At 56.3% G+C, this 16,406-nt stretch overlaps 4 protein-coding genes across 4 annotated transcripts; 2 read left to right on the top strand and 2 right to left on the bottom strand.

The window, feature by feature from the left end:
• Positions 1-816: 816 nt before the first annotated feature.
• BO95DRAFT_356847 (putative SH3 domain protein (Cyk3)) lies at positions 817-4,695 on the top strand (the record flags this gene model as incomplete). The annotated part of the gene is made up of 2 exons (XM_025582325.1): positions 817-1,455; positions 1,537-4,695. 2 exons carry the CDS (start codon positions 817-819, stop codon positions 4,693-4,695), a joined length of 3,798 nt encoding a protein of 1,265 aa, XP_025444984.1.
• Positions 4,696-5,359: 664 nt separating this feature from the next.
• BO95DRAFT_440261 (putative exopolyphosphatase) lies at positions 5,360-7,659 on the bottom strand. Its single transcript, XM_025585921.1, has one exon. The coding sequence runs from the start codon at positions 7,206-7,208 to the stop codon at positions 5,559-5,561; it is 1,650 nt and encodes a 549-aa protein (XP_025444985.1). The 5' UTR covers positions 7,209-7,659; the 3' UTR covers positions 5,360-5,558.
• On the top strand, positions 7,614-9,049 carry BO95DRAFT_408049 (1-aminocyclopropane-1-carboxylate deaminase/D-cysteine desulfhydrase; the record flags this gene model as incomplete). Its single annotated transcript, XM_025584092.1, has 1 exon — positions 7,614-9,049. The coding sequence occupies one exon, from the start codon at positions 7,614-7,616 to the stop codon at positions 9,045-9,047; it is 1,434 nt and encodes a 477-aa protein (XP_025444986.1).
• A 168-nt stretch (positions 9,050-9,217) lies between these two features.
• BO95DRAFT_490413 (putative PHD transcription factor (Rum1)) lies at positions 9,218-14,882 on the bottom strand (the record flags this gene model as incomplete). Its single annotated transcript, XM_025590620.1, has 6 exons — positions 9,218-10,591; positions 10,645-13,313; positions 13,365-13,459; positions 13,509-14,282; positions 14,352-14,400; positions 14,517-14,882. 6 exons carry the CDS (start codon positions 14,880-14,882, stop codon positions 9,484-9,486), a joined length of 5,061 nt encoding a protein of 1,686 aa, XP_025444987.1. The 3' UTR covers positions 9,218-9,483.
• Between the last annotated feature and the right edge of the window lie 1,524 nt (positions 14,883-16,406).

The following is a 16,406-nucleotide window of genomic DNA, read 5'->3' on the forward strand; positions in this document are numbered from 1 at the left end:
GGAGAAAGGAACCATGGATCGTAGATAAGGCGTCAAACAGCAATCAGGGGAACCAGAGACGAAAGAGAAGCTGGAGACGAATGAATGAAACCGACGGCGGCGAATTGAACCACGGGGACAGTGCGCAATAAGCTTATCGATAAGCCACCCACTAAGCCCGATCGGGTGCCCACGTAAACACCAAAACATCGATCGGGCCTCACCGTTCACTTCAGCTCCCGTCGTCCCTCTCTCTCTCTCTCTCTCACTCACCCTCTCTCTCAATCGATCCTCTCTCCCTCCGTCGTGTCGAGATCCTCTGTCGCTATTCACTCTCGCTATCTATTACTCCTGCTCGTCTTTGAATTTCGTCTTCTCCTACTCGCTCTTTTGCATTCATCCCATCTTCCCCTCCCCACACCCTTTCTCGCCCGCGCCGTGTCCTCGGTCTTTCTCCCTCCCTGTTATGACCGAGGCGCCCTGCTTCCCCAGTACTGCTGCATGAGAGCAGTCTCTTTCCCCGTCGCATTCCTATAGCCCACCGCCCCTGGAATCTGATACATCATTCCATCTCACCGGCTTGCAGTCTACCATGCTTGGGTTTGCAGCTCCACCTCATTGTTCTTGATGTTCTCGTTATCGTTGCTTGATTGACCCACAGCGCGCCTCGGACTAGACTCGTCTCGTTGCCTTGTATTTTCCGGTTCCATTTCATTCACTCCAGGAATATTCTTGTCCATTGACGTGATAACAAGCCTAAGTTAATCTTTAATTGACTCGCACTATACCGGTCGCTGCCACGATACAGTCGGAGGTTCGTGGGGAACCGCAGTCGCAATGGCGCCCGCCGCTCCCCAACTCCCCGCCCGGTTTCCATGCTGGTGTCGAGCCATATACTCGTGGGGAGGCGAGACAAAACGTGATCTGGGGTTTGTGGAAGGTGATCTTATCGAATGTTTGAACGCAGGAGATGGACAATGGTGGATGGGTCGATTACGGCGCGACAGGCGCATGATGGGTCTGTTCCCATCCAACTTCGTCGAGGTCCTTGGGGAGGACTTTGTACCTGTGACTAGGTCGACAAGCCCCATGATTTCCGCAACGGTCTCTCCGATAACGAACCCTACTTCGGCGCCGAAGAAGACGAAGACCGTTTTCCGGAAACCATTTCAGGCCCATAGGGAAGCTCTTGCGCCCACGGGCGAGTTGTCTCGTGGCGGCATGTCGTCTTCCCCCGTGATGGCAAGCTCTATTCCACAAACGCCACCCCGGGATGGCAGCCTTTCTGGAAAGGTAAAACCATTGCGAACGCCAACTACCGCAGTCAAGCACCGGAGCTCTGTATCGAGGCCGCCCTCGCGGTCGCGGCCTCCATCGCGCGCTGCGTCACCTCGTCCTCCAGCTGAGCCTGATCCGCTCCTGTCATCGAGCGCTCCGGCACCATATAACCCGCGCATGAGACCCCCGTCTCGAGCAGTATCACCGTATCCTTCCGATAGTCCCCGCAACAGGCCCCCGTCTCGAGCTGTATCGCCTTACCCGTCTGATAACCCCGAGCTTCACATGCCACTGATCCCTCCTGTGCGAACGACAATGCATCCCACTCCTCCATCTCATGCCGCGTCTCCCCATATCCCCGCCGACTACGACTACACGCCCTCGCCATATCCCGATCGGCACGGTATAGCAATACCCGGGCGATCTTCCCGAGAGATCTCGCCCTTACAGCTGCAAGAACGGGAAGAATCTCCGCCTCCGCCCCCGCCTCCGCATCGCGTGGCAGTACATCGACAGCCATCTCCTGGGCCTCTTGTCCCATCGCGGTTGGATATGAACGACCGTTATGCTACCATGCCCAGGACACCATCGCCTGCTGCCCATTCTGAGGGCCGCGGCCTTACGCCCTCTCCTCTCCGTGATGCAATGGAGGACGTTATGACTTCACTGGAGGATATGGGGCTGTCTCGAAGCACGCAATCACCATCCCCACAGCCACAGACACAGCCACTGTTCAATAACCCCTGGTCACCAGATGCCTACGAAGGATTGAATCAGAGTCGACCCTTGCGAACTTCCAACCGACCCGTAACATCGATGGGATTCGACGGGTACAAGGAATATCAACAACCTGGGAGCCAGAAACATAGGAACAGCGTTTGGACGCATGACCCCTATCCGGATGGCCCTCCGCAGCTGAACAATTACGTACAAAGAATGGAGAGCCGCCTCCGTCAGATGCAGGAACAGAATCGACAGGGCTCGGAGGAGATTCAGCCAGAGGAGGACGAAGAGCCTCCACCGCCTCCTCCAAGAGGCGTCCCGTACCATGGCCGACATAACTCGATTCCGGCACAGTATCCATATCTTCGAGGACGACGATCAGGACAGGACCTCCGTGAGGATCTACTCAATCGCAGCTACACAAATAAGTCGAGCACCACGACTTCCTCGAGCGGGGTGCAAAGCATCAGCACCAGTCTCACAGCCAGTACCGAGCGAACCAATTTCAGTGTGATGAGCGGTCCATCAGCTGGTGGATTTAGCGCAACAAGTGCCGGAAGCTACGCTAGGAGAATGACGCCAGCTGAACGACCAAACACAGCGACTGATACGTTCCGCTCTCGAGGGTTCAGCGATGTATCTCGGGTATCTAGACCTGAGACGCCACTCACAGGGATATCATATCATTCGAGCCACAATACCTCTCGACAGGGCGCGTCTTCCGCCATTCCATGGTCTGCTGCTCAAGCTGCACCGGAAGAGACCGCAGGGGTGCTTGGGGGTCTATCTACTCCAAAGGCCAAGAAACCGGGATTCTTCAAGAAAATCTTCGAGTCGGCGAAGACGGGAGCAGCTAACGCTCGGAGTAGCATTGCGGTTGGTCAGAGCGGTGGTACTTTCTCCCCCTCTAAAGGACGAGGGATCTCGCCGATCCGTGCCTTGCAATCTAGCCGGGACTCGGCTCGGGATGCAGGAAGTGCCTCTGCCATAGATTGGGTGCAGGTGCGGCGTGATGTCAACCGCGCCAGCTCTCCGAGTCACAATGAGCGGGTTGAGAGAGCGGAGCGATGCCAAATGATGGACCACCCAGTCATCTACGCGGTGGAGGAACTCAACGAGACCGCGGAAGGTGACGAAAGCATTGACGGGTTGCCCATCAGCGAACCTAACAATTTTGGCTCCTTCAATCTCAGTCTGGTCGACAAGAGCGCCCGCTTCGTCAACAGTCTGCCACCAATGACGAATCCGGCCAGCCTTGCTCATGGGTATGTGTGTCGTCCGTACAAGAGTGATATTCAACGGTTGCGGGCTATCTTCACCTGGGTTAGCGAGAAGATTGCTTGGGACGAGCCGGTTGAAGAAATTGGGATCGACCTGAAACGTGTACTACAGACGAAACGGGGAAGCCCTCAAGAGGTTGCGTTTTTGGTCAAGGAGATGTGTGCCGCCGTTGGTCTTCATGCTGAAGTCATCCGAGGCTTCTTGAAAACCCCGGGCGAATTGCACGAATACGACGGCGTTGCACGCGCGAACCATTGGTGGAACTCAGTCCTCGTGGATGGTGAATGGCGCATCATGGATTGTTCTCTAGCCAGTCCTACCAACCCGCAAAGGAATCTATTCGTCACCAACAACACTTCCGTGGCCGAGAGTTGGTACTTCCTAGCGCGTCCTCTAGAGATCTGTTACACCCACCTTCCGCTCTCACCCCATGAGCAGCACATCTGCCCACCCATCTCGCCCGATGTCCTGATGGCTCTTCCAGCCGCCTGCCCGCCGTACTTCAAGCTAAACATGCAGTTCCCAGACTATGATACCAGCGTGGTCCGGATCGAGGGACTAGAGGTCATGCAGATCCGTCTTCTCGTTCCCGCAGACGTCGAATGCGCAGCCGAAGTCGAAGCGCCCGGTTTCGCCTGCGATGCGGATGGCGATTGCTTCGAGAACGGAGAGACGGTGCGCAAACGGGCTCTCGTCCAGCCTGACTGGATTAATGGACAGAAACGGATCACCGTCAAGGCGGTCTTACCGGGCGATGAGGGACAAGGCATGGTCAAGATCTATGCAGGCAAGAAGGGGCTCATGCACTCCAGCCGAGACATCCCCCATCCCTTGGCTCTTGCCCTTCCTATCATTCACACGGGAGACAATCCGCCCTACGACTTCGTGCTACGCCATCCGACCCCTCATGCCCAACGGCACGATCTATACATCATCCAGCCGCAGTGCGCCAAGCTGGCCGTGAGCAACACCTTTGTGTTTGCCGTGCGCCAGCACCCCGCTTCGTCCCCCTACCAACCGGGCGGCAGCGATCTCGGGGTCAGTGGTGGTCGTGTGTCGCCGTCCGTCTACTCGCGGCCGGCCAGTGCCTTGAGCATGGTGTCCAGCTCCGCGGGAGGATCGTCGGTCTCCGCCGTCTCGAACGAGTTCTCGGCCTCCACCTCGGCCATCTCCTCCGGTCGCTCGCTGTCCGGGCGGGAGAAGCCGGCCAAGCTGGCCATCCAGTCTCCCTCGGGCAAGATCCTGCGCTTGACGCGCAAAGCCGACCACATGATCAGCTCCAACAGCCTGGCCGATTCCGCCACGGACGCCACGGCGGATGGCAGCGTGTGGGAGACAGTCATCAAGATTGGGGAACGAGGTATCTGGCGGGGGTTGGTTCTCGCCGACCGCGTTGCGCGATGGTGTGTATTCTGCGAATGGGAATGCTACTGACGTCGCAACTTCCCCTCCATCAGTAACTTTATCCTGGCTATTGCATTGCCCATGCGAATCCTTTGCAACCCAACTAAACATGCATATCCTTTTCTTACTGTCTTCCTTACCTTGATGATTACATCCAGCATAGACCGCATCGTCTGAAGCCCCAGGGTTGGGTTTTTTTCTTTTCTGTTGCACCCTTGCATTTGTTTCACTGCACTTGCATCTACACCCTGTAGCACGTGTCCCACTGCTGCAGGATGTACATTATTCCTTGCTCGGACGGCAGAGGGGGCAAGTCACACCCTGTTGTGCTTGTTGCTTTTCCTCTCCTTTTTTTGCATTGCATTCGGGATTGTTTCCCTTCCTTTGGGAATTTGAATTATATAATCATAATTCCCCCCCTTCCCCAAAACTCTTCCCATTATGCGGCGTTCCTCGGTTTCGTCTTGATTCCTTTCCGTTTCTATAGCACGCAAAGCAAGCACGCAAGCAAGCAAGCAAAAAACGTCGCATTGCATACCTTCCTTCAACTTACCTGACCTGTACTTTCTGTGCCCTGTTTGTTTGTACTATTGTATGATGTCTGAATGATCTACGGCTGGTCACATAGATACACACACATGAATCTTCTTCACATTCGAACTGAGGTTTACTAGGTAATTAGTAGGATACTATACTGTCCTATCCTATATTATGCTTGACTATACTATACTAGCTGTCCTATCCTATCCTATCCTGTACTATCCTATATAATACTACTATGCTATACAATACTATAGATCGGTCTAAATGCAGGGGATATATACACCGCAAGAAACGCACCAACCACCAACCACCAACCACGCACAGCGAGAGCGAGAGCAATAATGCCTGCGTCAGACAGCAAGGACCGCCTCCCTGACCAACGGAGCGACCTGCTTCCGACTCTTGGTCACATCGCCCTGCACCCACACCCCCATCCACATGTTCTCGTGTCTGTGGCTGTCGTCGGGCTCCATGCAGTCCAACCACGTCTGCACGACCGCATCGTCGTCGTCCAGCAGCGCCCGCCACTTCTCCAGCCCCAGCTCCTTCCGGCCTCGCTGCACGAAAGCCTCCGCTGCCGCGATGGCGGTGGGCCTGCGCTCCGAGGAAGAGGGCACGCCGACGAGAATCTCGCGGTGGAACCGTCCTTCCTTCCCCGGGGACGTGGACGTTCCCGGAGACGCGGGAGACGCAGAAGCAACAGCCGCCGCCGGCCCCGCGAACGCGGTCATCAGCACGACGATATCCAGGCCGCGGTGGCGCGCAAACGCGACCAGCTCGTCCAGGAACCGATCCGGCGAGGCGTTGGAGTCGGCCTTCCGCATCACCCAGGGCAGCGACTTGACGACCGAGCAGATTCCGATCTTGATCGCTGCGTTGTCATCCCCATCCTTGCTGCTGCTGCTGCCATCGGCAACAGAGGAGGATGAAACAGAAGAAGGAACCTCCACCCACTCCTTGTAATCCCGCCCCAGCACCTCGGGCACGGTCAAGAGCTCCAGACTGTTTTCCTTGGCCGTCGCGATCCGCCGGTAGAACGCGTGGTGGTCCCACAGCTTCTCGCCGGAGGAGATGCCCACGGCGATGGACCCCACCTGTTGCTGGCAGTTTGTGCTGTTGATCTTCGCCCGGAGGAAGCTGTAGGACAGCGTGTCGGCGTCAGTGACTTTCTCCTTCGCGGTGAAGTTGGCTGTGTCGATGAGGATGGGCGCGAGGGCGAGTTTGGAGAGTTGGTGCTCGTGGGCCGCGGCGGTTGTTAATTCCTCCGGGGTGGTGTCGGCGGTTGTTGGGTTTTGGGGGGATGGCGTGGTGGTGGAGGTGGAGGAGGAGGAGGAAAGAGGGTGCGGCGTCCACCGGCCCATTCGCTCTAACATGCTCACTACCAGAGAGGCACAGGAGCCCGTGGGCTGGATGAGGAACGGCTGGTCGGCCGCGATGGGCGGCAGGAAGTCCTCGTCGACGTGGTGGTCGATGCAGCCGACGACCTTGAAGGTGATCGCCTCGAGGCCGGGGAGCGTGCCTTGGCCCTTTTGGGAGGGGGAGCGGTTGGGCAGCGCGTTCCAATCGACCAGGACGGCGTCGACAAGCGACAGGGTATCAGCAGCATTGATCTGGGCGAGGTGGGCTGCGAAGTCGGCGACGGTGAGCAGGTGGCTGCGGAGGAGGTCCGCGGTGGTGTCCGCCTCAATCTCCCATGGTTGCTCGGTCGGGGCCGCGGGGTGCGTGGCCAGGTGCAGGGCTTCGAGGAATTCCGGGCGGAGACGGCGCAGCTCGGGGCCGGAGGGGACGTCGGGGAGGTTGATGAGGGGAACGTGAGGGCGTGGATGGGCGAAGTAGGCATACACCAGCGCGGAGACGATCGAGTCCACGTCCGCCGACGGGTTGCCGATGACGTAGATCGGAGTCTCCTCCGGGCGCGTGATGCGACCGGCGAGGAAGCGGTGATGTGTTTGCAGGGATTGAGCGAGGAATCTGAAGAGACTCCGATCGAGGGCTGGCATGGTGAGCTTTGGGTGGGCGTTGACTTGGCAGCGTAAGAACGAAGCTCGTCGTCGATGTCGATATCAAGAAGTTTCTCCCCTCACCGACTGGATTGCCATTAAGACATCATCGCGGCAGAATCTCACCGCCATCGTGCCCATCCTTTAACACACGATGTACACTCCTCTCCAACAACTACAAACTATCCCAATCCCACTACTCCCACTTCAATCCTCCTCCTGTCCATTCCCGGGGGAAGACCCCCGGACCCCCCTTTCTTTCAGCTTCCTGGGAAAGCGCAGCCCTAAGTTCGACGTGGAAACCCGCAGACGGAGACCCCGCAGACATCCACTATATACTAACTACTCCTCTCACCTCTCAGCCTCACCACCTCAAAAACACATCCATCAATCAATCCTCAAACAATGGCACCCTTAACTCTCCCCCCAGCATTCGCCCAAATACCGCGCCATCCCCTCCTCCACCCCCACCCATCCCCAATCCATCCCCTCCCCGCCCTAACCAAACACCTCCTCCCCAACCCCCGACCTCAAACCCAAATAACCCTGCACGCCAAACGCGAAGACCAAGCCTCCCCACTGGCCTGCTCCGGCAACAAATACCGCAAACTCGAATACCTCATCCCAGACATTCTCTCGCCCACCCCGCAATACGGGGGACTGGGCCCCAGCCCCGAGCGGGGGAGTGCATGTGCACCGGCACCTCCGCCATCATCAAGCCCCACCACCACCACCCCTCAAAAACCAACCCTAATAACAGAAGGCGCCCTCCAAAGCAACCACACCGTCCAAGTCGCCGCCCTAGCCACCCACCTCAACCTCTCCGCCGTGCTGTGCCTCCACAAAACCACCGGCGGCGGATGGCGCACCGCGCCGGACCCGCGCGCCTTCGCGCGCACCGGCAACGTCCAGCTCGCGAAGCTCCTCGGCGCAGACGTCAGACTGCTCGACTCGGCGAATGTGGCGGCCCTCCCAAACCCCCAGGCCAAGAAGGAAGACTCAAACGCCGCCGGCGGCAACAACAACGCCCCCGACAACGACCCTATCGCATCAATCATGCACACCCTCCGCACCCACGAGGGCAAGATCCCCTACTGGATCCCCTCGGGAGCCAGTCTGCACCCACTCGGCGGATTGGGGTATGCGCGTTGTGCGTTTGAGATTGCCGCGCAGGAGGGAGATGCCCCACAGCACGCCCAATCTTGGCCGAAGTCACGGTACGACTATATCTTCGTCGCCTGCGGCAGCGGAAGTACCCTGGGTGGGTTGATCGCGGGGTTCAAGTTGCTCGAGAAGATGGAGGGACAACAATCACGAACAACCGCAGCAGCGTCCGCAGCAGCAGCAGCAGCAGTGGCAACAGCACGGCAGCAGCAACAGCACCGCCCACCCCGCAAGATCATCGGCGTGCTCACGTCGCCCACCAGCCCAAAAGCCTACCACGAGGAGCGCGTGCTGCGGTTCGCGCGGCAGGCGGCCGAGTTGATTGGGCTGGATGATCCGCAGCGCGAGATCACGGCGGCGGATGTGACGCTCGAGGAGCGGTTCGTGGGTGCCGGGTACGGGGTGCTGGATGCGGAGACCAAGCAAGCCATGGACGTGGTGGCGCGCACGGAGGCCGTCGTCCTCGACCCCGTGTATACGGCCAAGGTGGCGCGGGCGATGATGCATTGGGTGGGGTCGGGCGAGTTGAAGGAGGATTGGCGGCGGCGGAGGGGGAGGGGAAAGTCTGAAACTGGGCCTGGGAAGCTCGCGGAGGAGCCCGGCGACGCGGTGAATGTGCTGTTCATACATACTGGGGGCCAGTCGGCGTTGAGTGCGTATGCTGATGCTGAGTGATTTACCGAGTCCTGAAGAGTGGTGGACTGTTGTGGCGTTATGTAGCCTGGACAAAGACCTGGATTAGATACACGGGTCATACGATGAACTAGCACGGGTATGCAAGACTAGAAAATGATAATACCATGAAGAGATAGGAAGATGACATTGTACATCGGGCGCTCAGGCCATTAATAACAAACACGAAACAAACAACGCATGGATGAGACCCTGCTCGCCTGGTCCTTTTAATACACCGAGTCCATAACAAAAAGTATTAAAGCACCGTAGTACTCGAAATCAAACCCCAGACACGTCAACACCGTTACTCATTCATGAACCACACACAGAAAACCACCAGATGAAAACTTCGGAACGCCGCCGAATGCCTGAATGCAAGGTCAAGGGATCTAACAAGGAAGAGAGAAGAGAGGAAGAAGAGGGGGGAAAAGCGCGCTTATTCGATGTCGTCCACATCCACGTGGCCATTGACTTTATCATCACTAGACTCGTCATCCGGAAGCTCGGAATGACTCTCGCCGTTGCTCACATCAAGAACCTCCAGTGCCTCGTTAGCATGTGTGTTCTCCATGGGCTCGGGCTCGGGCTCCGCCTCCTGATCTCCTTCGGTGTCCTGGTTAGTGAGATCGGCAAACACATCGTCCAAATTTTGCCGAGGACTACTGTCGAAGGGATCCTGAGAGTCAACAACCCCAGGAGGGCCGTCGTGATGATCCCGAGTATACCGCGGGGAGCTGAACAGGGACGTATCCAGACCCGAGTGATGGAGGGGAGGCGATCGAGGAGGGAACGACGGCGAGTCTGCCGAGGAGACATGGGGCAAGAAAGCCGAGGATCCCGGCGCAAAAGCCGGCGTCGAGTCAGACGCAGAAAGAGTGTAGCTGGCAGAGAAAGGATACGGCGGGTTCTGCGGATCGCCCATGGTCAAGGTAGGCCCTGACTCCGAATTGGAACCGTCACCGCCGCCAGGAGATGCCTGAAGCAGGGTAGGCCGACCTGTAGTGATATCAATGGACTTACGTTTGACTGGGTTGGGCTGCTTGGAGCGTAGATGCGGGGGAAGATCCTCGGGTCGCTCCACGCCAAGTTGTGCCATGATCTTCTGCTGCTTGGTCGGCCGAGGTTTGCGGGTGGAAAGTGACTGTTCCAGGATAGGCGGGGCCTCCGGTGCAACAGGCGCCCATTTGTGGATCTCCTGACGGAAGAAGTTCGTTTCGTACGCCAACAAAACCTCCGCGCCCTCGATTTTGCGCAAGTAGAAGATCAGCGTGGGCACTTCCTCGGTAGTCGTGCAGGCAGCATTCGTGAAGCTCTGGAGGAAGTCGCGGAACGTGGTTGCTTGATTGACGATACTGTCCAGGATCTCTTCCTCGTCGGGTTGGAACGGCAGACCAGGAATCTCGGCTTGCCACTCGAGGAGATCCTCTAGCTTCGGACGAGCAGCATCCCTAGGGATCTTCTGTCGCCAGTCGCAAATCGGGCAAGTGTACTTGTCGAATTCCTTGACTTTTCCGCGGGCAATCTTCAAGCACTTTCCATGATACCTATGGCCAACGTTAGAACAACATCCAGAGTACCGATTGAACAGTGAACTCACCACTCATGACAGACCTCGCACTCAATCATCATGCCTGCTTCCGAGTGTCGGCAGATGCAGAACACATCTCGCTTGCGTGATTTTCCCCCGCCCCACATGCTAGGAGCGGGATTGCTCTCCAGCAGGCCATCTGGGCTGTTGTCTCGCGACGCAGGCTCAACAGGAGGCCGGCAACGATCTTCCAGATCAAAGCAATAGGAATTCCGCTTCTCCACATACTCCATGTGAGATTTCAGAATATGCAGGGGAGCATTGGCTTTGCCAAAAAGCTTCTTTCCTTTGCGCATCCAGTCTTCATGGCGCTTTTGTTCCCGCTCTAGGTCAATCGCGCCGGTCGGCCGACTGTTCAATCCCTCCAAGGACTCCATTAGTTCTCGGACATCCTTGTATTTGGGACGATTCCGGTAATCCGGGTCCTTGCTTTTCTCATAGAGGGTCTGGATCCTCTTCTGCGCCTCACGTTGTTTGGTTAATATGGCATCTACAGCGGCAAGGGTCTCGGGGGAGACAGGGAAGCGAGACGCCTGCGCAGAGAGAGCCTCCAATTGCTGGTAGTGAACGGATTCCACGGCCATTAGTTCTTTAGCCTTCGCTTCCCAGGCCTCACCAAGGCGAGCGAGTTCCTTGAGGTAGATCAGGTGGTCGTTGGTGTCTGGTAAGTTCAACTGGTCGCCGGCGAGAATCAGCTCCTGGCAGTCCTTGAGGGTCAAATTTTGGTCGCGCCTGCGGCGCACGTCTTCTTTCCATTTCAATTGTCGGAGGATGTGCTCTAGTCTTTCAACCTCGGGTATTTCCACGTTGAAATTGCGAGAGGATTCCACCAGATCTTCGACTTCCTGGGCCGATCGGATGTGGGGGTTCATGAGGGCAACGTTAACGTCCTGGCGGAATTGCTCGATCTCGCGGGTCTTCTCTTCCAGTGCCGCCATCTGTGGACAGTCGAACGACAGTTTATCAGCCTCTGTAAGAAGGGCGTAGATGTTTTCTACTCTGCGAACTTCACGATCACGTTCTTCCAGCTGCGCAGCCTTGGAAGTACCCTTGCGCCACGCCTTCTCGTTCTTCCTCCGGTTCTGCTGCTTGCGGGTAATATAATTGGTTGCTTCTTCAACCCATTTATCGCAGCGCTGGACAAAGGCCGCGAGATCTGGGAGACCAGGCAGATGGTATGGGATTTTCTCACCTTCGCTTAGTAGGTTATGGAGGACCTTCAATTGGGGTTTGGGCTCGTCTTCTAGGATCTTGTCGAGTTTCTCCCCCCATGCCTCTGGGATCCTGGCGCGTTCCTGGACTTTCGACACCACGGCCTTCAGGGTCTCGTCGCTCATGCGGTAACGCAGTACGTGATCCGGGCCAAGTAGTCGTTGCGCTAGTGATTCTCCGCAACAGTCGTATGTTTCGGCGTGTGGCAAACATACGGTTTTCCCCGTCTTCCGGCACCGGAACTGCGCGAGATAGGTATATGCCTTGCAGTGATGGCATTGATAGTCATCTTCGGGAAGGTCTTCCTCCTCGACAACAAACTTCAATTGGCAGTCGCCAGTTGCGGGGTCCTCGGAGTACAGGGCGCATTTGTGCGGAGCGGCTTCACGATGGCGTGCGGCGAAGGCGGCCCGATCATTCAATTCCCTTACGCAAGTACGCTGCAGAGCTGGTGCTAGCCACTTGGCGGTGGTGATAGACGAATCGCGGGCGGCAGCTGTCAGGAGCAGCTCGTCATGCGAGAAGCACGGGTGTCGCCGAAAGTCCTGCAGGCGCAAAACACCCCTGGCGCCCCAAGGCTCCCAGTCAGCCGGAGCGAAATTGACGGCCTCATTGAAATTGAACCCATGGTTGAAACCTGCATGGTAGGCCTGAGGGAAGGTGATGACAAACTGTCCAGCTCGCTGATCGAGAGCATAGACTCTGACACCAGCTTTCCTGAGCTGATCGGGTGGCATCAGGGTGACCAATTGGAAGAGAAGATCCGGCTGGCCTTCGAACAGTTCAGGTACTGCTTGCCGCATGGCGTCTTCGAACGCTTCCGCATCGGCCCCGGGAATGCCATACCAGGTTTTGGTGGCACCAAAGTGCTGGTAATTGGCCGAATACGCGTAGTGATCCTCATTGTGCCAACAGAAGGTCGAGAAGCACATACCAACGTAGACCCAAGGAACCGTCATTCCGGAGATATCGGACTTGATATGGCGGAACAGCGAGTCCCCATGAAATGGTAACACGTTAAGATTCCAGGGGTCAACCGAATATGGATCGAGAGGGTTGCGTTCAATTGTAGGGAAACCACTTCCATGGGTGGTCGAATGGATATCGGCACCATACTCGACTTCAACGGTTTCTGTCAAGCTCTCCACCAAGCGCCAAAATTCACGCTCGACATCATCTTCAGACTCGCGCCTGTGAGTGTTGAGGACAGGATCGAATGGCATTTTGGACGCGAAATACTTTTGCTTAAATGTATTCGCCTTTTCTTGGAACTGTTTGAGCGAATACACCCCACCTTCTTCGAACCCAAACTCCCCTGTGCCGACGAGACACTTGGGACAATGCCAATCGTACTCGGGAGTTGTGGTGAGAGGCGGATCGAGGCAGGACTTGTGATATCCATGATCGCAACTATCACAGAGCAGGATCGATGGCCGGTCTTCGGATTTACCGCAGACTTCACATTTCTAGGACTCATCAGCAAAGGCTCTGCAGCCGTACACCAAAGAAGGCCTTACATCTCCATTTTTCCGAATGTCCGTCTTGCGTTGACGGGGCGGAGCAGGGCGGAGAAGACTCATATGGGACCCAGAGACAGTTGGCAAAGGCGCGTCTGTTTGTGTCAGTTAGGACCAAACGACTCGCAGGCAAGCGACAAATACCTTTACGAAGACGCTTGCTGCGACGGCCATTGGCATCGAGCTCGCCACTCTCCGTTTGAGAACCACTCTCGTGGCTGATCGCGCGCTTCATGGGCGGAGCGCCGTGACCATTGCCCGGGTGTTCGGCTACACTCTTGGGAGTGAGTGAGCCATTATCAGCCTCGCGCTTCACTGCCGGCGCGCTATTCACCGCCACAAAAGACGGAGACCGGTTGACGGCAGTAAAGCCACCGGAAGTGTTAACCGCAGTGAAACCGGAAGCAATCGGCCGAGGCGGTGTAGGCTCAACTGGTGGAGTGGGTTTCTCTGGAGTCGCTTCCACCTCCCTCGAGGCAATGACAGGTGCGCTTGCTATCGGCTGCGGCGTTGCCGAAGGGGTGCCATTTTCTAATGGAGCTGGTTTCTTGGGCATGGGCGACGGGTGGGGCGACGGCGTGTATGGACCACCATGCTCAAGCTCCAGTTGTTGCTGGACCCCCGGCTTAGCCACACGTAGATATTCCTCATACGGCTGTAACCATCTCTGATAGGAGTTTTTCAGCGATGTGGAGAGGGACGACATGATTTTGCCACTGTAGCCTAGATCGCGACCAATCTCCGCCCATTTCTTCATCTTGCAGACTGAGTCGAACCCGCCACGCACCTCGACTGCCTTTTTCAGTTTATACAGGTCCAGGGGGCGCTTGTCGACGCTGGGGAAACGATTGAGGTTGGTACCATGTTGCTTGTGAAACTTGGCTAGCTGATCGAGGTAGTTCAAGTTTGCACGAGTCCCTGGCTCCGGGTCAGAACTGGGCTGCGGAGCTCCACCGGCGGCAGACGTGGCTGAACGCGGGGGCATACCTCCTTCGACCGAGTTGAGCTCCTGTCGACGGGTTTTGAAATGGAAACGCTGTTGTGAGGGTGATCTGGTCAGCCGCTTCACTCTTCGCGAGGCACGTTATCCCACGCGACTCTTCCCAGTCAAGGGCCAAGGGGCGCGTCAACGAAAGCACGCAACGGACATACCTCAGTGTCTATAGCGAAGGACGGTTGCCAGTTTTCCGGGGGAATGATTCTGCAGATTCCATATTTGCTGGCCTCCGGCGCGATTCTGCGGATGTATGCTTCAGGGTCCTTGAAATCTTCCTCCGTCGGACGATAGGTTGGTGCCTCTTCTAATCCATGAGGCCGAACTCGCTTGGTTGGTTCTCGGGGGGCATTGGGCTGGCCGCGCCGCTCTACCGTGGACAAATCGAGGGGCGCGGACCGTCGAGCGCTCAAGGGAACATTGTGAGAATGCGAAGGATGGGTACTGGAAGATCGGGTAGGCTGGCGACTCGCTGAAGGCTGAATGCCCGCGGAGGGACCTCCTGTTGAGGCCGGAGCCACCATCTCTCACAGCGTACGTAGGCGCGGGTCGAGGGGAGGGCGAATTTGCGCGTAGGTTTACCGCGGACGGAAGGGGGCCAGCATCCGATGCGAAAAACACATGGATGGAGGCCAAGGCCAAGAGGAAAGAGAGGATTGTCAGCAGCAGGAGGGCGGTCAGCAGAGGTTTGGACGAAGATACTTGAGATCGGATGATAAGATGGGGCGGGAGGGTAAAAACTGGAGGGAGGGTCGAGAAAGAGAGTGGAGGAGGATAATTTGATGATGGGGGGAGGCGAGTGGGTGGGAAGGGAAAGGGTAGCCAGCAGATGTTCCTAGGGAAGGCCGAGATGAACCCGGGAGGGTTAGTGGAGAATCTCGGAAAAGGAACAAGAAGTCGATCAAGCTGGTAACGTGCCCACCGGGAGGGAGTGGTAATGATTTGTTTGATGGGGGGCTGGGGGTAGGTGAGAAAGGAGAAGAGAGAGAGAAGGAGAAAATACTGAAAGAGTGTGGAAGTAGGAAACGAAGCTGATGCCGAGTATGAGTCGAGCAGTTGGGGGGAGGTTCAGTTGTTGACGACGGGGGAGGAAGTCAAGTAGACCTCGTTATTAGCACGGTAGCAGCACGGTAGCTAGTATGTAGCCTGAATATGGGGGGAATGGAAAGATAGGTGAGTTAGCTAGCACTTAGCAAGTAGGACTTAGCAGTGACGATTGGCAAATGGCCGTAGCCGGAATTAGTAGTAGTGTAGTGTCGTGTGTAGTTCAAGTGAGTGGTGGGTGAAAATGAAGTTCTTCCCATGACTTGCTCACCTTGACAGGAAACTTGACAGGCCCAATGTTTATGCATTGACAGGCCAAGGCAAGAGAGAGAAGGAAAGGAGGGTGGTGAGAGAGACAAGCGAGTCCGACCAGAAAAGAGAGGAAAAGAGAGTTTGCAAGAGCAAAAAAGGTCAAAAAAAGATCAGGATCCAATCCATCAGTTGAGGTAATTCCATCAACTGCGGGCGGCCTCAGGCTGGGTATTCAATTACAATGAATTACCGCCGATGTATGGTAAGAATGGTAAGATATTCTCCAGCAACCCGCAAACGGTGATGTAACGACCTACTGAAACAGGCGGACTGCCCGGTCTCGGATAGGAGGATGAGCCTCTGGTCGGTTCCGGTCAATAGCGCTGGCATGGAGAGAGAGGTCAATTAACTTGGTTTGATATGGATAGAAATGCGCTTCGACGATATAATAGGTTTGTAAGGTTCGCCTGCTCTTTCTCCTGCTATCAATCACTTGGAATCTACATATTCCCACCAGAAAAAGAGAATAAATAAAAAAACAAGAGACGTTCCTATATGCTAAAGAGGGTCCCAAAGTATTGTCCTGTACGTACTCTGCTGACTGATAGTACAGTTACATTACAGTACACAGCGAGCCTTGGCCTTGACCTAGACTATTTTGTATCCTGTATCCTGTATCTTGTATCTTGTATCTTGTAATGTAGTCCTGCCAGCCTCCCAGCCCTCACATTTCCGAGGGAATGCCACCATGA

Source organism: Aspergillus brunneoviolaceus, assembly GCF_003184695.1.
Source record: "Aspergillus brunneoviolaceus CBS 621.78 unplaced genomic scaffold BO95scaffold_14, whole genome shotgun sequence".
Taxonomy (NCBI): Eukaryota; Fungi; Ascomycota; class Eurotiomycetes; order Eurotiales; family Aspergillaceae; genus Aspergillus; species Aspergillus brunneoviolaceus.